This window comes from Mixophyes fleayi, chromosome 3 (assembly GCF_038048845.1).
Source record: "Mixophyes fleayi isolate aMixFle1 chromosome 3, aMixFle1.hap1, whole genome shotgun sequence".
In the NCBI taxonomy this organism is placed as follows: Eukaryota; Metazoa; Chordata; class Amphibia; order Anura; family Limnodynastidae; genus Mixophyes; species Mixophyes fleayi.
This window is the reverse complement of record NC_134404.1, coordinates 127,550,109-127,567,948: the sequence shown is the minus strand read 5'-3', so window position 1 is coordinate 127,567,948 and position 17,840 is coordinate 127,550,109. Positions and strand designations below refer to the sequence as shown.

The following is a 17,840-nucleotide window of genomic DNA, read 5'->3' as shown; positions in this document are numbered from 1 at the left end:
TAGTGAAAGTTGCAAGAACAGGTAAGAGAGTGCAGTACAGACCCAACTGTCCTAACTCTAGTGGGACAGTTCTGATTTTGGGTGGATTTTGCACCTGAAAATATAGGACGCACAGTACTCTGCTCATGTAGTGAAAGCTGCGTGCACCTAACATTAGTGCACAGAGCATTACCAATGTATTTGAAGTGCATGGGAAGGGGTTGGAGAGCAGCCTTGCATTGGCTAAAATGAAAGCTGTGAATCTTGCAAGATGGTCATGCCCTCTATAGCACTGTGGCATTGACAGCCCCTGTACAAATCCTGTGTTTGCCACTGCATGTTGCCCACTTTTTTAATTGTTTCTGTGAGCAGCCTGTGAACAGTGAGCCAGGGTGCTACCTCATTCAGCAGTGGGCAGAAAACCCTTCGGTACAGTAAATCCAAAATTATATTTGCTTCCCATTGAACTCTGGTTTCCAAAACAATAACCTCATTAGTAAAAGTGTTTAATCTCTTTTTTTTTCTTCTTGATTCCTTACAAAATACAAAACACAGTTGAGGTTCAAGTGTGTCAATTTACAAATAATTACAGGTCATTATGTAGAAATTAGGAATAAAGAGGATTTGGCATTTTGATGGAACCCAAAATGTATCTATATTAATTTTTGTTTATATATTATCTCTTGTTATCATTGCTACAAAACAAACTATGCAGTCACGGGGTGACAACAATTCCCAGAATTGTTCTTATTATGTGCGAGGAGTAAGGTGTTGTTTACTGTGTGAGATGGCTATTTTATTACCCCTGTACAGGGGTGTTTTTAAGACTTTCAGTCAGAAAGATTTTGAACATACAGTAGTACATTGCAGATGGTAGCATAGCATAGATAAACAGTGAAATGTCTCGTTTTTTTTATTTATATACATCACATTTTATAACTTTTACAACTGAGTAAAGCAGTAAAATTACTTAGTTAAGGCCAATTAATAACAATTTAATGGAGAGAGAGGTATATGTAGGCAATGTTTGAAATTATTTTATTTTAATTTTAAATTTTTTACTAAGGGTAAATGCACACAAAAATCTCACAAAATGACATGCTTTGCTGTCGCACACAGGCACAAATTATGGATGCATAGATGTTGTAGGTATACATAAAAGTGTGCACTGAACTCAAAAGCAACCTCACCAGGTGCGAGCTAAAATTGCAATTCGGCTCTGTACCTGCACGTACTAAATAATTACCACTTTAAGGATTCTTCCACCATGCCACTGTATTTGACAATAGTCAGGCTGTAGGAAATATGAAAGTGGGGCATTCGAACATGGAAAAATGCTGCTTGTCATTGGGCCAGAGCCCTGGCTAGCCAATCATGTGTCAATACCTCACTCCCAAGTCTGAATATCCTCTCCTTCAAAATTTCAATGGCCCATTCATGTTTAATATAGCAATGAGACATTGCACAAGAAAGTCATCCCATTTGTTTCCTGCTCCCAGCCATCATTTTTACAGAGTTCCATGGCCCCAACCTTTGCCATATGCCATACACCATAACTATAAAAGAAAAATGTATTCAGTCAGTATTATTAATTATTGTTTATGCTGGCAGCTTACATAACAAAATAAATGTGATAAAATTATGAAATAAGGGGAAAGCTGCTCCCCTAGTCCCATATTTGGACTTTCCACATCTCTTGGTCTGTGCGCACAACGTTGTGTATGTTTCAAGATGCCTTTTCCTATTAGGTTTTCTTGTATATTAAGGATTATGTACCCATTGTAAGGAGCAGCCGCGGGAAACGCCGCAACTCACTTCTGCCTCCTCCTGGCATCCTGGCCGTCTCCATGATGACCGGGACGTCACATCTGGCCAGGGCAACAGTCGGACGCTTAATTAATAGCTATCGCGCCCCGGCAACCCAGAACAACCATGTGTGCGCGCTTCAGCGTACCTGTGAGCACATAAATTTCTCTACCTTATCTGTTCTAAAAGCTCATCTAGGTGGTCGTAGGCCATAACACCCATAAGAAAAACTTACATTTAACATAATTAATCAAATTACACATTATGTCAAAGCCAAATGCTCTTTATTTGAAATTACAGAACTGTAAAAATGTTTTATTTTATAAGGAGTGAATTTAAAACGTTACAACAGTAAAAAAACATATATAATGCATATAAAACAATTACATTTTTTTAACAAAAATACCATGTAGCCAGTATTTTTTTCCCTATAAAATGACAGATATACAGTACGTGACATATAACAATTTGTTCACTCTAATCAGTGAGTACTGGAATAATATGGTTAAATACCAGAGTTGTCATGAGATTGAGTAGTTTACTCTTTAACTACAAGAAACACAGAATAGACTGAGAATTCTTCTCAACTAGTATGAAATTGTATGGCTACAGAGCAGTTTGGTTTATCCTGTTTGTAAAAAATACTTAGAAAAATGAATAAATATAGTTGAAGGTCATATATAAGTGAAAAACATATACATATATAAAACTGCATTATTTCAATATAACGACGAGTTGGCACTAGTTTAATATTGTTTTCATGTCAACATTTTACAATTACTTAGGTATAATGCAATCCTGGTGGTAATTTTACAATAAAATATGCTCAGGGTATTAAAGATATCTGCACCTGAAACTTAGTTTGTAACTAACATTCCCTCCTCACAAACAGTAAAATTGTGAGAGTCCCATGCCAGTAAACCCTGCATTTCGGGAGATCTCACTGTCAGCACAGTAAGTATTCTTGTTTCCATATCAACAACTGGCAAAGGGGAAGGTTCATGTAACACTGTATCAATTTCCAACACAGTGTTGACTGCTTAGAACCATGGTGTGCAATGTAGATCTTTTTGAGGGCTATAATGAGAGATGACTGTAGGCTAAATTGCTATATATTATACTCAACCCTCCCAAATGACCAGTGATGATCAGTGATGCTCTGGCCAGCTGCTCCAAACTTCTTATGTTAGGCTATGTCCCGGACTGGAAAAAACACTGGCTAGATTACCTTTATTCCTCATTGGGTAAACAATTCACCTAATGACTACTTCATATTACTGCTAATGCTCCTACCACAATCATAGGTGGATTGTGACATTATGTTGGAATTGGGTTAAAGGCCTTGAGGAGTATTATCATCCCAAATCTCCCCCGGTCCACTCCATTGTAATCCTTATATTCCACAATCCACCCAAAAATTAATCTTGGGATGGGTTGTGGGCATAGTGAAGCAAATTAAACATCCTTTACTTTAGAGAGGACTGCAAAAGGGTTGTTCTCCTTTTTCACATGGTCACACTCACTTCAGGCCTCTACTTGGGGCTCAATACATCTGTCCAAAATCTAGGAGCCAACTCTAAAAGTTAGATACCAGGAACTCTTCATTGTATGTATGTATTTTAAACATAAAGTGCAGCTGCAAAGTAACCAACAGACAAGTATGCAGTAACTTGATAGTTATAAAACGTGGCCCATTCTGGTGGCTAACATGCAATATGAAAATCAAATAATGCACAGTATAGACTAGTATACATTAGCTGCCAGATTTGTTTCTGCTTTGTGTATCTGATACCAATCAGAAAAACATAAGCTATATCTGGTGAAATCTACAGAAAATTGTCTCATAGGTGCCATACATAAAAAGCTGAGACATAACTGATGGCAATAATAATATCAGACAGTGCCTTACTCCCGTTTTGGCGCCCTCCTTTCTGACTGTTGGGTGCGACGTAATCATTACGTTGTGACCCTGTCAGAGTGGAGCTGCTGCCAGAAGACAGAAAAGAAGAAGACAAAAGAAAAGAAGACCATATGAAGGTAAGTGGAGAACGGGTTGCTCCCACAACCCTCTATTCTCTTGTGCCACACCTTCTCCCCCTCCTCTTCCACTTATTCCCTCTTAACGTCTTTCCTTCCTCCTCTTCCTCTACAGTTGAAGTGGTAGGAAGAACCAGTGCTGGTGGCTGCCGATAAGAAGTGACATGGATGAAGAGAGAAATTATCATGCCCAAGCCACATATATGTGCCTAAGGATAACTGGTACAATAGTAAACATTTGTTATTTATGATTCTCAAAACCCTATTAGTGCAAGCGCTAATGGGGTTTTGAGACACTACTTGTCAGGGATTTCTAACTGGAGATTTTGCATACACTACCACTACCGATTTATTGAAGGGTGGAAAACCCTTTAATAAATCAATAGGGCTTTTTCTCGCTTCAAAGTGTTACCACCAGGGACAAATATAAATAATAAATGTAATAAGAAGACAACGCCCCCAATTTTATTCTCTGCGAGGTTAGCGAGGTTACATAGATACCAGTTCCTGTAACCCCTCCACTAGCTATGCAGAAAACCTGTGTAAGTGTGTAATAGGTACTCAAGCTCACTATTTTCAGTGAGAGCTCATTCTACCATACCTGCCTCTAAGCAGGTGAGATAGAATCTCCATAGCGGGGCTTGCAGCAAGGTGTTGATGGATGCATGTAGCATGCTCTCTGCACCTTGCAAGGAATTGACTCTGGTCGAATGACTGTCTAAAAGCTGTGGTGCAAAATTTCAGTGGGGCACACAGGTGTAAAGTAGAGATGGTAAATACAGTACCACTAAGAATTTAAATCTACTTGCACCACTGATTATCATACAGTGGTACCCACCAAGTATTCCCTGCAATGAATAGTAAATGGAACTTGGTCATGTGACTGGCACCCACATTCTCTCTTCCTGAATGTTATAGCAGCTAGTCACAGCTGGCAGAGGTTTGCTGCAGTCCAACAGGGGACACAGCTGACCAAACTATGCATATTGTTGGTTTAATTGATCTGGGCAGCAAGCGTGCTATGGACAACCAAAATTGTTCTTCAGGCAGCATGTTTAATTCCATGGTTTAGAGTTCCTCCTCAATTAGAGCCTGTGTTAGGAACTGACAGTGCAAGTGAATTTGAACTGTCCCTGACTGCCAAAGCTGAGACAAGAAGATGTTGTAGTGCACGAACTGGTGAGTTCTCATGAACTGTAGGTGTCTCTTGCATGAGAATCCCTCAGATTTGTTAGTTGGGGGAGGAGTGTTAAGTGAGCTGCTCTTTAGGTGGATGTATATTTCCAATGTCACATTTGATAGAAATTATGTACCTATTACTTATTTATATTCTAAATATTTTAGGCATAAACACAAATAGAAAAAAAAAACGCATTACCAAAGCTTTATTGTGTTTTCCGTCAAAATGGTTGCTCTCTATTTTAGAGATCCTTATAATAATCTCTAAAACACTATTGAGGGCATCAAATATAGTCAAATACGAAACCACAGGGAAAAACAAATAATCTTTTCCTGACTAGAAAGTATGTATACACCATAGTCAAGAAAGTGTACATGAAAATGAAATAGTGTACCACTGGTTAAAATAGGTGTAAAATAATTTTCCTTAAAGAAAAAAAGGGATATGAATAGATCCCAACAAATGATTATGCACTCTTGGTAAAACACAGTAGTGCAGCATGATAATACATAGAAACGTGTTAACTGGTAATAATAAGGCAAATAAGCCTTTTTTAATGTATTGTTTAATGTAAGTATTAAGAAATGATAATAATAACCATTTCTCAGGAAATTTCATAGCTTTTATAAAGCTGATTCTAAATCAGCTTCCTGCGTTTAGTTACCCCACTGATCCATTGTTTATCTTTGTTAAACATTCCCTGTATCTCTTTCCAAAACCATTTTGTCATTCGTATTCTTGTGTGTTAATCCTCACATTAAGCTCATTGTTGGTGGGCAATGTTTGGTTTTACTTTTTTAAAGGCTTGTTGGCTTGTTGTATCAGAATAGGCTTTACATTGTAAGAGTGCCTGTAATTATCAATGTTGAGAGCTCCAAACTAATACTAGTGTAGTAATCTGCAGATGTAGAATACATCATTTCTATAGCTGCTTTGAGGACCATGTCAATTGGAAGGCTTCCCCGGTGCTATGCTAGGCTTATGTCACAAAGCACTCACTGGGTTGTCCCATGGGATTATTTGAGGAGTTACAATGAGGTCTTCTCTATCTGTACTTGCAACACTATATTTTAAGTAGAAGGGTACTCAACTCTTCAGGAATTGACATGATTATCCAACCAGTTCACATAGTTTGATACTTTGGTATATACACCGTAGACTTGTTTGCTTCCACATTCTTCAGGTCCACCCCAAGACACCAGACCTTGGGCCACCCATCTTTTTGTCTCAGAGTCCTGGATTATAAAGGCACCTCCGCTGTCTCCCAGGCAGGTGTCTTTTCCACCTTCATAATAGCCAGCACAGAACATGTTTTCGGTTACACTATAATTGCCAGAGCGGGACTCATAGCTTGCCTTACACTCAGCATGGAGCACCACTGGTAGTTTGACATATTGAAGCACATCAGACAGTGTTCTCATACCAGAACTGATCACTTCATCCACAGTGATATTAGGATTGGAGATACCCCACCCAGCCACAAGACCAAGAGTATTGGGCTGAGGACCTTCTAACTCATGGTTTAGCTCAGGTAGGCATACTGGCATTATATATTGGCTCATTACTACTTTTTCTTTCAATTTGACCAGGGCAATATCATGGTTATACATTTGTGGATCAAATGCTTCATGTAATATAATCTTCTCTATTGTTCTGGTTATGGCATCACTTTTACTTCTCACATCATGCAACCCCAAGTAGATGGTTACATGTTCCTTTGAAACAGATATTACAGTGTTGTCACGACGTTGAGATTTCAACACATGAGCTGCTGTGAGGACCCAGTAACCTGAAAGTAGAGCCCCACTACCAAACCACTTGTTCTCTGGAACACGAGACATATCTTCCACCACAATCAGGACCTGCCAAGGGAAAAATCCTGGTTCTGCATTGCGCCCTCCAATGATACGTTTGACTATTCCTGGGAGAGGTCTTGTGGGTTTTCCACATACTGTCAAACAAAGGGAAAAAAGGGGAGAAAAACAACATCAGCAAGTAGTAAGTGATAATAAAACTGTAATAAAGTAATTCCAAGTAGATTATGCCAGGTTTGTTACTCCAATTTCAAGATCATGTGCACAGAAAATGGGGTTACTCATTAATTCTGGCACTCATGTGACAATATCGTAAAATCTGGGACTACTCTGTGTCTGTCTGTCTGTGTCTCTGTGTGTGTGTATGTTAGGAAATTTAGACTGTAAGCCCAATGGGGCAGGGACTGATGTTAATGAGTTCTCTGTACAACGCTGCGGAATTAGTTGCGCTATATAAATAAATGGTGATGATGATGAAATATGCCAACGGTAAGTGTCCACTGAACATAGAGTTTACATATCTCTGCTTATTTAAATGCTCTCAATAAACGTCTGAAAAGTTGAAATATGTGTATATACCTATAATTGAGTTCCTTCATTGGCTCTTTTCTGCTAAAAAGTGTGATTTGTAGGCTATATAAGGAAGTCCTTACACCATGTGTTTTCTAATGCATTGCCTTACATGCATGTTTTTGATTTTGGATATCACTGGATCCATATAATCATAATGCAATGTTGCAATATGTTTGGGCATGAGTAATTGTTATGTACATGTATTATATGACTATGAACACATGCATTTGTTTTGTCCAGGCATAATCCACTGGCAATGATGTATCACTGGTATAATACATCATTGCATGCTTGAAACCTTGAATACCTGCCAGTGGAGATATTCATCCTTGTTTTTAATGATATGATTCGCAGCACCAGGTCAATAGCAATATGCTTTATAAAGGATGTTCTTCAGAATCCCTGTCTGAGGCCAAACCCTCAACAAGGAAGGAAAATCTCCTTTTTCACCAGAGGAACGAGAATTGTAATAAGAGAATGATACAGCAGAGAAAATATGGCTGAGCTGCAGTGCCTTCAAGAGTCCAGAGAAAGTGATGAGCAGCAAAGTATAACCACACTTTACATGCTAGACCCTACATCTCAGCCACAACTATGTTCCAAAGTTCTTGGCTTGAACTCCACTAGCAAACACTGAGGTTTCCATAGACACCAGAAATGGCTGGAAAATATGGTCTCTTCGTTGTCTGGGGCAGAGCTTGGATGTCTCTCAGGACAATATTGTGTCAGGAGTTGCTAGACAGTGTAATACTGTACATTACTTAATGGTTTAAGAGCAGAAACCACAAAAACTCTGCTGAAATAATAAGTAAAATACAGCTCCTGGCAGTGAGGAGACCATTCACTCACTGGAATCTGGAAGCAAAATACAACTTAAAAAATGTGTAAACATACACCTACAAATGTATAAACATTAGATTTATTTATCCAAAGACAAGATGAAAAGTTATCTGGAAACAATTTATTGTTTTAATGTATATAATACATGCAATTAAATTTGATTGACATGGTTGCTGAAAAGCAAAATGTCTACTATTGTATCTTGTTGGATGCAGATTTTATACATATAAATGAACATACATTTATATTATACATTAGACACTCTATTATTATCAGTGCATTTCATCTTCTGCACATGTAAAACAAAGTTTCTTTAATATAAAGCCTTGTAAGTTATTTTAAATTATACTATTATGTTTATCAATAAATTGCATAGTTCATACTCTAGATTCCAAGTCCCATTACATTTGTTATACACTTAAGAGCTCATTTATACCTATCTACTGTTAATGAATTTTTCAATGAATACCAGAAACCTATATTAAAAATAAGATGAACGATTTCTTTTTGGCTCATTCACACCTTTGAATTCTAATATTTTAATGATGCATTTGAATGTTAGAATGTAGCATGATCTATTTCTCATGCTACCAGTACAATAGATCGTATTGGTAAAAACACACTGCATGGAAAATGCATCACTGAAACGCATCTAAGGCAAGCTTTAGTTTTCATGCATTTTAGACCAGTTTTATGACATCTTTTGGACCAGTTTTATGACATTACTGCAGACCAATTTAAAGGTGTATTAACCGTGGGCTTTAGATATAAATTAAATATACATTGTAAAAATTTGCTAGTAGTAACATTCACAAACATTTTAGCAATCAGTTAACAAGTCATACATAGAAAATAAATCAACTACATAATGAATGTCTATAATTAATTTCTGATTACCAAAATAACCACATTTACGCTGCTATTTGAAATAATATGAGAACACAAGACATTTTTTACAATAAGGATACTGGAATTTATAAATGAAACAAACGTCATTCAAATCACTGTTAATAAATAGCTTCTAGTAGTTTGATTGAACTCTCCTCTCCATAGGCAATATAGATAGTCAAATGATATATTAGGAACAATATACACAGCATACCAATGTCTTCATTATTTACCTGGCTGACACAATGGAAGGCTAGTGCCAATCTCTGGGTTTATCCACAATCCACTTGCCTCACAGGTGTATCCAGCTATATTAGAAGACAAATTAATCCATTAACTCATTAACTTATTTCCAGCACCACTACGCATAGAGTACTACATTTTACACGTATGTATTTATTATAGATTATTATAAATACTGTCTTATATTATATATGATTATGAATTCCGAATAAGTTATTAATTATTTTAGTGAACGCCACCTAAACCTTATTTTTCATATTTTGGACGAGAATTTCCTTTAATACTGTACTCTTACCAGTTATGTTTGGAATCATTGTGTAGTAAGGTTCACGGCAGGAATACGTAAAAGTTGACTGGTAAGTGGTGATATTTGCTGGTGTAGAAAAAGTCACAAATCCACTTTCAAGCTCTTTTGGTAGCTTGCAGTCAACAACTAGAAAAGTAAAACAGTTCAGTATTAGGTTACTTTGACCATACTCCTCTCAGACTTAATAATAACAAAAATGTATAATGTATAGTATTTTACCGGGCCACTGTAATGGAATATTTTATCATATGATAACATTTCAGCTCATTACAGCTACAGCTGGTGCAAAAATTAGTCTTTAATGAAATAGCCGGTAATAAATGAAGCAGTGATCCAGCAGCCAGCTTATTTTCTAAGGTTACCGACTGGCTAATTTGTACAATATTACAGAAGAAAAATAACACCTTTACAAGTATTGTGTCTGATGTTGAATAGCATTGCTTGCTCACTGAACCTCTTGGAAACCATGCAGGGATTGAAACTGCGCTTGTTTCCCCATCTGTTTTTGCCTTTGACAGTAAGGCCTTGGTGATGCTTGTTGAACCACAACAGTCAATAACTGTAAGTGTATGCTGGGACATGTAGTTATACAATAACAAAGCGTAAAAAGTTTATTTAAATAAAACATGCCCCAAACCCTCTTTATTACAAAATAAAATCTTCTTTTTCTGCTATCGAAATATAACGGAACATTCTTCTTTCTTTGTACTCCAATATAAGAAAAACAACTCTATAGAAGCAACTGTTCTCTATGATTGTCTGTTGCTGAATCTTTGTGACAGGAATTGACCATGATTTCCTGTAGCTGCTAGCCAATCACAAGTGCCTAGCATGGGAAAAAGCTTGCGATTGGCTGAGTGGTTAATGGCACTCTCTGGCATTCGAGGCCACAGTCATTCAGCGGCGGGTACTCTAAGCAAACAGTTCCTTTGGCTTCTATGTGTTTTTTTCTCATATTGGATTACATCGGATCTAGAACAAAGAAATAATAAAGACTTTAATATTATAATAAAGTGGAGAACAAGGGTTTTGGAGTGTTTTATTCAAATAAACTTGATTTGAAAATGTGTGTTTATTATTTTTCTGACTTGGAACAATATACTTATTGACCTCAATCCATGGACCACTGGGATGGCAGTCTTTTTCAGTACCTTGGTCTCCACAGCAAAGGGGCCAAGAAGAGCTCCAGCACTTTTCAGCACAGGGCTGGGAGAGGTTGTATTGCTTTTTGCCACCTCTCTCCACATAGTGACTACTGTACTGACCAGGATGCTGCTGGTTTCACTACGGCAGGAAGATCTCACCACTCCAAACTGTCTGGTTATGGAGTTTTAGGGTGGAGCTATATTACATTTATTTCCATAGTACATTAATTTCAAAGTAGTTTCCACACGTAGGAACAGTGCTTGACATTCATAGTGAGGAGTTGCATCTGCTTTTAAGGGTATTTTAATAATGAAAAGTGATTTTACTGTTTCTCTGGAATAAAATATACACTATTTATGCTTGATTCCTACCGTCTCTGAAACCTTTTTATACAAAGTCAATGTGCAGGATTGAAAACAATGTACAAAAAATGCTTAAATAGGATTGCACATGCCCTATACTTTCTACAGGGAAATGACATAGTTGTGAATAGGCCCTTTAGCATGAAAAGGTGAAGAATAGTAATAACCATTGTAACTGCATATATTTAAGATCTGTCTGTTTTCTTCCAGAAAGTGATATTCTCTTTGCACATCAGACTTCCTATACTGCATAGTGAGAAAATTAGTATCTATGGCACCTCTGGGGTCCTGTACACGGTGCCTCTAAATTCTATCTCTTGTGGACAAAAGGTGAATAACAAACATCATATAACAATAATTAGTATAACACAACAAAACACAATAAAAAGAATAAACATAATTATTAATACCCATAATGAACACTTTGTCCCAAAAAAATATATAAAAAATAGTCATAGATTAAAAAAAAATAATTAATTAACATTATTGTTCTGCTTATATACAGGGTGAGTCAAAAATCGCAGTACACCCTTTTATTTCAAAAACTCAGGAATTGGGAAACCTGAATACTCCAGTAAGGTATGGGTGACGTGGTCTATCTTTTACGGTATGTACCAAACATGGGCGCCATCTTGAAATCTGCCATCTTGAATCTAAGTCAATTTTTTTAAATGGAAAGGGGGTCGTGTGATATATCAAATAACATCAGCATTTTCTGACAAGTTTGGAATTACAGGCTGGACTGTTCTCCATAAAGGACAGTCACTTAATGTGTTCAACATGTTGTCCCTCTTGGTCAACACACATTTGAAGGCGCTGGATCTAATCGTCCTGCACTCGCAGAAGGATTTCCGCAGAAATGCTGGCACACGCTTCTTCAATGCGTTGCTGGAGATGGTGTCTGTTTCTTATTTTCTGTGCATATACGAGTTGCTTTAAATGACCCCACAGATAAAAGTCAAGTGGTGTGAGATCGGGTGATCTGGGTGGCAATTCCACAGAACCACCGCCATTTGCAGTCTGTCCATACTTAATGGCGTCATTTAATTCTGTAGATCTTTAGCCCAATCGGAATGAAGTGTGAACGTTTATTTGAAGCTCCGGAAAAAGTGTATGTCGGAAATATGGTAAGTAGTAATTTTACTACTGTTACTAGTTACTAGTGTTTATAGGCTTCATTATTACCCTGTCGGTTAAAACCTTGTTGGGGTTGAGAGTGCCATGGTAACGAGTACCACCGAAATCATCATTATATTGAAATATCACATATTTCCAACATGGTCTATATTTTGTAGAGCTGAATGAAAATGGTACTCCCATGTCTGAGAAAAATGCTATGTGGTGTAAGTTTTATCCCATTTTCCTTGATAATGTGGTCACTGGGCTCACTGTTCCATTGGAGTCTATGGTTGATTTCATTTTATCTAGTCCGAAGACACAGTGAGCCTGAATCATCTTCAGATGCAACCTGCATGCAACTTGAGTTTAAAACATGAGCACGGAACTTGACTTGATTACCTACCGTATTGAAATACAAGCAGATCTCAATATACCTTTCTATTTGAATCTGGGTATATGTACACCCTGGCTAAATGTTACTTGCCTTATGTAGACAGATAGAACAGAGTGCAGGATACGCACAAGCATTTGTGCAATGTAAAGTACAACCAGAATGCATGCACAAAAAAAATATTTTATAAAACAAGTGAACAACGTTTAATACTATAATCATTAATAAAAATATTTGTAATAATAAAAAAAAAGTTTTATATTTTTTCAACAGTAACAACATAAATCAGAATATTCTTAATGTGTACTGTACATACAATGTACCGCGAGATATTACCGTATTAACGGTAATATTTTTCGAGCACAGGATTTTAGCGGTTCTGGCTAACAATTGAATACCCCCCTAAGAATAAAATATTGATAAACACCCATATCATATATTTTTTATTGCTTAATTGTACAGTATTCTGGCAAACTAACTTCCTCTTCAGGAAGGTTATTTTTTCTTCTCGCTCTGATGCTTACAACCTTATGACTAATAAGGAGTTAAAAATATTTCCCTATATGGGATTTAGCAAAACTATATTCTTATAGACACAAAAGTAATTGTTCTGGTTGTAGCTCTTTGTTATAACAAATGCATGTAAAGCAAACTAAACATACTTGTATTTATTAATTCATTAAATATATACAGTACACAACAAAAGGACTACTTCTGTCATTTCCAACTATTGTTTGCTTTCCTTTTACTTGAACACATGCATATAACTATATATATTTTCTGGCTGGTAAACAGAACCATTGTGTGAGCTATGGACATGGTAGATGTTTTATAAATAAGATATAATAATAATATTAATAATGAACAAACTGTAACATAAAGTGTTCTGTATTGTCCTGAAAGAGAATGCGCTATATTCAGGAGCGAGGGTCCTGTCAACATGCCCAGATATAAATATTACTCTTTATCGGAAGGAATGCTGTTTGAATATTAAACCCAAAGCTAAGCATATGCAAATTACATTTTAGTAGAGCAGGCAGTCAGCAGACAGGCTGTCCAGTCTCTGTAATAATAATTGTTTCCTCTGGCAAATGTGCTGTGAGTACTTAATGAGAGCAACAGGCTGAATTAGACGGAGCTGGCTGCTTATTGCACAGCCTCACTCTAGTCGGAAACCTTCAGTAGAGTGCTGTGCTGTTTGACACACTCCTCTGGCTTGTGCTGTTAACATTAGAAGTATACAAAATGTTCTTTAACATTGGGACAAATGACAACAGGCCAATGGCAGCTTGTTCTCATTCCAGTCTTCAGCTCATCCTGACATCTTTCTCTGCAGGTATGTGAAAAGAAAGAGCAAGAGAGGTATGCAAAGATTGAAGGAGGGAGACAAAAAGAGAAAAGAGGAAAGGGAAATTAGTATTCATGCAAATAGGTTCCATGCAAAAAACCGACCACCAGAGTACAGATATCATGGAAAAACATTGATTCTTTCATATGCAAGAGTGGGGGAAAGATGTATATGCATAACCATTTCCCAGAACCTACTCTTACAGAGCAGAAAAGTGCTTGCCCTATATATCCTAGTACTGTAGAACTCTTGCAATGGCTGCTCTTTACAGGGTAGTGTGCTTTGTAGGTATTTCCAGAGAGAGATATGTTGCTTGCTATATAAATGTTTAGTGTACAGCATAGAGAGAATATGAGAATATTGGCGAAAGGCAGACTTGTATCCCCTCTTCTCCCTCCTTTAGGAAAATCATATGCTTGCCCCTGCAAGTAAGAGTCTTTGTCATACTTCGTGATTGAATGCAAGAACTAATTATGGGAATGCAGATGCAAAGACAGTAATACAATATAAAATGAAGCAAACATAGGTATATAAAACCAGCAGTTAAGCCAATACATCAAACGTTATATGTTCTTTAGTAATGGGTAATAGTGCAGAACAGACTTCACAAGATGAGTGAGTCACGTGCTCTGCAGATGTTTTATGGGTGTCAATGGCAGAAACCAACAACATTCATTTAATCTAAGCAGACTTGCGAGTCTCTTACTTTGACATCTTGGGATCTGGTTACTCCATGTTCCATCTTTCCTGCATTCAATCTGGAAACTGTCCATCTCTATATTGTCCTAGTTAATAACAACATTTAATTTTATTCATGAAGTAATATCATATAACAGTACTATGTACAGTCCTTGGAATCAATACAAGTAGTAGGTGCTGCAAATATTCTACAATCGCTCATCATTATTATCATTATATTCTGTATCTAACAGTTATTATACGTGCTAATAATTGTATGCTTACATGTGTAAATAGTAACTAGTTTTCCCCACCAATATGTTGTTAGACTTATATGTGCTTTTGAAGATGTGTGTATATAAATAAACTGGACTCACCTTTATAACTCTATACCCAGAGTTGCAGCTAATTACAGCTTGGTCTTTAAAGGTGTACTTTGATTGAGCAGGTTCAATTTTCCCATTTAGGGGAGGTTGGAGGTCAGGACAGGAAATTCCTAAAATGATATTCTGTTCAGAATGCTGTTTGATGCAACACTACATCACTATGTTTAGAAAATAGTGAGTGGCTCTCATATATTTAATTAGTTGATAGTAATTAGTAGGTCTTTATCTAAGTACTGTATAGCTGCATGTGATATTGATTAACCCACATGATCAGCCCAGTGATAAGTATCAGGCAACTAAATATTGCCCTTTTAGATGGCAAGAAACAATGATTATTGAACTGTTTACTTACAAGTAGTTATATTTGCTGTGACATACGGCAATATACAAAACATTTTAGGGAAGAGTCCACAGGCAGAGCTAGCGTGGTTACAGGGTGTGTAGCTGTTACGTGGTCCTCAGTTGGACGGGGTATGTAGCAGCTTCACTCCCTTCAAATATGGTAATTTTGCATTTGAGAAGTACCATGGAAAGAGTGAAGGGGGGGGGGGGCAAGAGGAGGGGACGGAGATGGATGTTCCTGGTCCAGTGTGCACTTCTGAGCATTCATGTGTCGGCACATTTGCAATGGAACTACGTCCCTGTTCATGCTCAGAAGTGGAGAGTGGGGGAGTCTCCTGGACCAGAAATGCAGACCCCCTAGATGAGTCCTTTAAATTGGTATATGACGTGAGCTATATCAATAACAATAATACTAAATGAGTTACCTGTGACTGTATAAGACAGTCTCCATCCTCCATTCTCTCCAGAATTGTCACTGTGGAACAGAATCTGAACACTGTTGCTTCCAGTTTCTATTCTTCCTGGTGATTTCTCTCCACATATTGGACCAATTTCTCTTCTTCCAGTTTTGATCTGGCCATACAGCACAAATCACCACACAGATGACAACCACACAAAGTGTCATAAACAGTATCATTATTAAGACTACATATGTCAGCAGTGGGAAACTTATGTCCCCTGTAGATAAGTAGCTATACTTTTGTTGATAGACTCACAGGATTGACATTCAGAGTGTATAGTGTAAAGACAACCTATCAAGCAGCTGTAACCATGCCACCCCAGACAAGACCCCTATCAGAGCTAGATCACACTCTCTTCAGGAAACCCTAACAGGGGCGGATGATTTCCTTGGTAGATTTTTACCATCTGCAGTTACATTTAATACAGCACAATAAAGGTCGTATTCAAAAGTGCAAAGCATGTGGCACACATCAGAGTTTTTCGGAACTGTCCCAGGAAAAAAAATCCATCAACTCTTTCTATGTGAAATATACATTGCGGAGTGAAACTGTAACTTCAAAAGTTCATCCACTGCCATATTAAGACCGTTCCTTCATTCACTTCTACAAAAACACTTCTAAGCTTAGCTTTATTTATGTCTTACATTAGTCATGAGAGTAAGGTGCATAGGTGCAGTTTTACCTGTTCTTTTATTTATTTGAAATTTTTTCTTACATTGGGCTAAGTGCGCCTAGAAATGCGCTCTCTGCCAAAGTGCAATTGGAAGGTGCAAATTTTGTCTTATTAAAATTATAGGCGAGACACCAGCTGAGAGCTCATACAAAATTCAAGAGGGTTTGTGGAGCAAAAGCAAAAGCAAAGAACATTCCTAAAAATATGCTCTCTGCAACCATGTATCCAATTTTAATAATCTTGTTTTGTTAAGTTAAATTTGGTTTTCTCTGCAAATCTAAGTGCACTAGCACCTCTACTTCAAACTTAGCAAGGAAAGCCCTCTTTCCCCCAACTCCTCGCATGGGCTGGGGCAAATGCCGTTTGGAATGCACTCTCTCATATACAGTAAACCTGAAATATACAAAAGATGTGCCTTTCAAAGCATAACCCAATAACTGGTTTCTACCATCTCTGAGGTGGAAGTCATTTTAAGGGGAGAAATATACTTTGAACATCCTGTAAACAGGGAGCATCCCCTAAATGTTCTTTTACTACCGTTGTATTTCACTTAAATAATCTGGTACCACAAAAAAAATATCTCAGTTTTGCATGTCTCTTCCTACATCTAGACCGCACCCAGCAAGGAACAACAATACCCGCTCCACCCATCAGAATATACAATATTTTGTACAGGATAGAAAGCCATGTTGAATATAGGTACGACAGCATCAGACACTTTTAGTTAACCATTGTTTTTCATTATTTTTTAAATATATGTTTTCATTGTATTTTCTAGCTTAATTTTACAATGCACAATTCCCCTTTGCACTAAATATATCATTATAAATACAGGCTAACACATATATTTTGTGCTGTTTTGTTCTGATGCTCTTAATTTTTTATCACTGTAAACAGTTATCAATTCTTCAATTGGTGTCAGCTACTGATTCAGTCAATCTCTTTGTGATGCACAAAGACATTGTACCTTTAAGTAATCATATGGACATGACACTTCTGGGTGGTCTTCAATATCAAAGCTGTCATCAAACTGAAGATTGACCACAAATCCTTCCTCCAGCTCAATTCTGTACAGACAGTCAGAGCTCTTTGGATATGGGCTTGGATAATCTGCGCTGGAAATTATTCCACTCCTCTGTGTATACAGGTTATCACTGCACTCCACTGTAAACAAACATTAAAGAACAAATGGAACACAATGTGGTTAAGTGATTATACAGTATACATTCAGCATCATTGGCTGTATTATACCTCACAATATCTGGAT

General features: G+C 37.2%; 1 protein-coding gene across 3 annotated transcripts in view; it reads right to left on the bottom strand.

Moving 5' to 3' along the window:
* The window catches only part of MASP1 (MBL associated serine protease 1), a 106,860-nt gene that overhangs the window by 51,384 nt on the left and 37,636 nt on the right, over positions 1–17,840 (bottom strand). Inside the window, exons 5-11 of one of the 3 annotated variants that reach the window (XM_075202322.1) lie at positions 17,541–17,737; positions 15,865–16,012; positions 15,089–15,207; positions 14,740–14,818; positions 9,656–9,793; positions 9,351–9,425; positions 5,193–6,953 (exon numbers count right to left, since the gene is read on the bottom strand). In XM_075202322.1, coding sequence (XP_075058423.1) covers positions 6,097–6,953; positions 9,351–9,425; positions 9,656–9,793; positions 14,740–14,818; positions 15,089–15,207; positions 15,865–16,012; positions 17,541–17,737 — 1,613 coding nt within the window. In that variant the 3' untranslated portion in view covers positions 5,193–6,096. Of the gene's footprint in view, positions 1–5,192; positions 6,954–9,350; positions 9,426–9,655; positions 9,794–13,338; positions 14,016–14,739; positions 14,819–15,088; positions 15,208–15,864; positions 16,013–17,540; positions 17,738–17,840 lie in introns of those variants that run through there. The other 2 variants (XM_075202323.1, XM_075202324.1) reach the window with 2 other exon arrangements.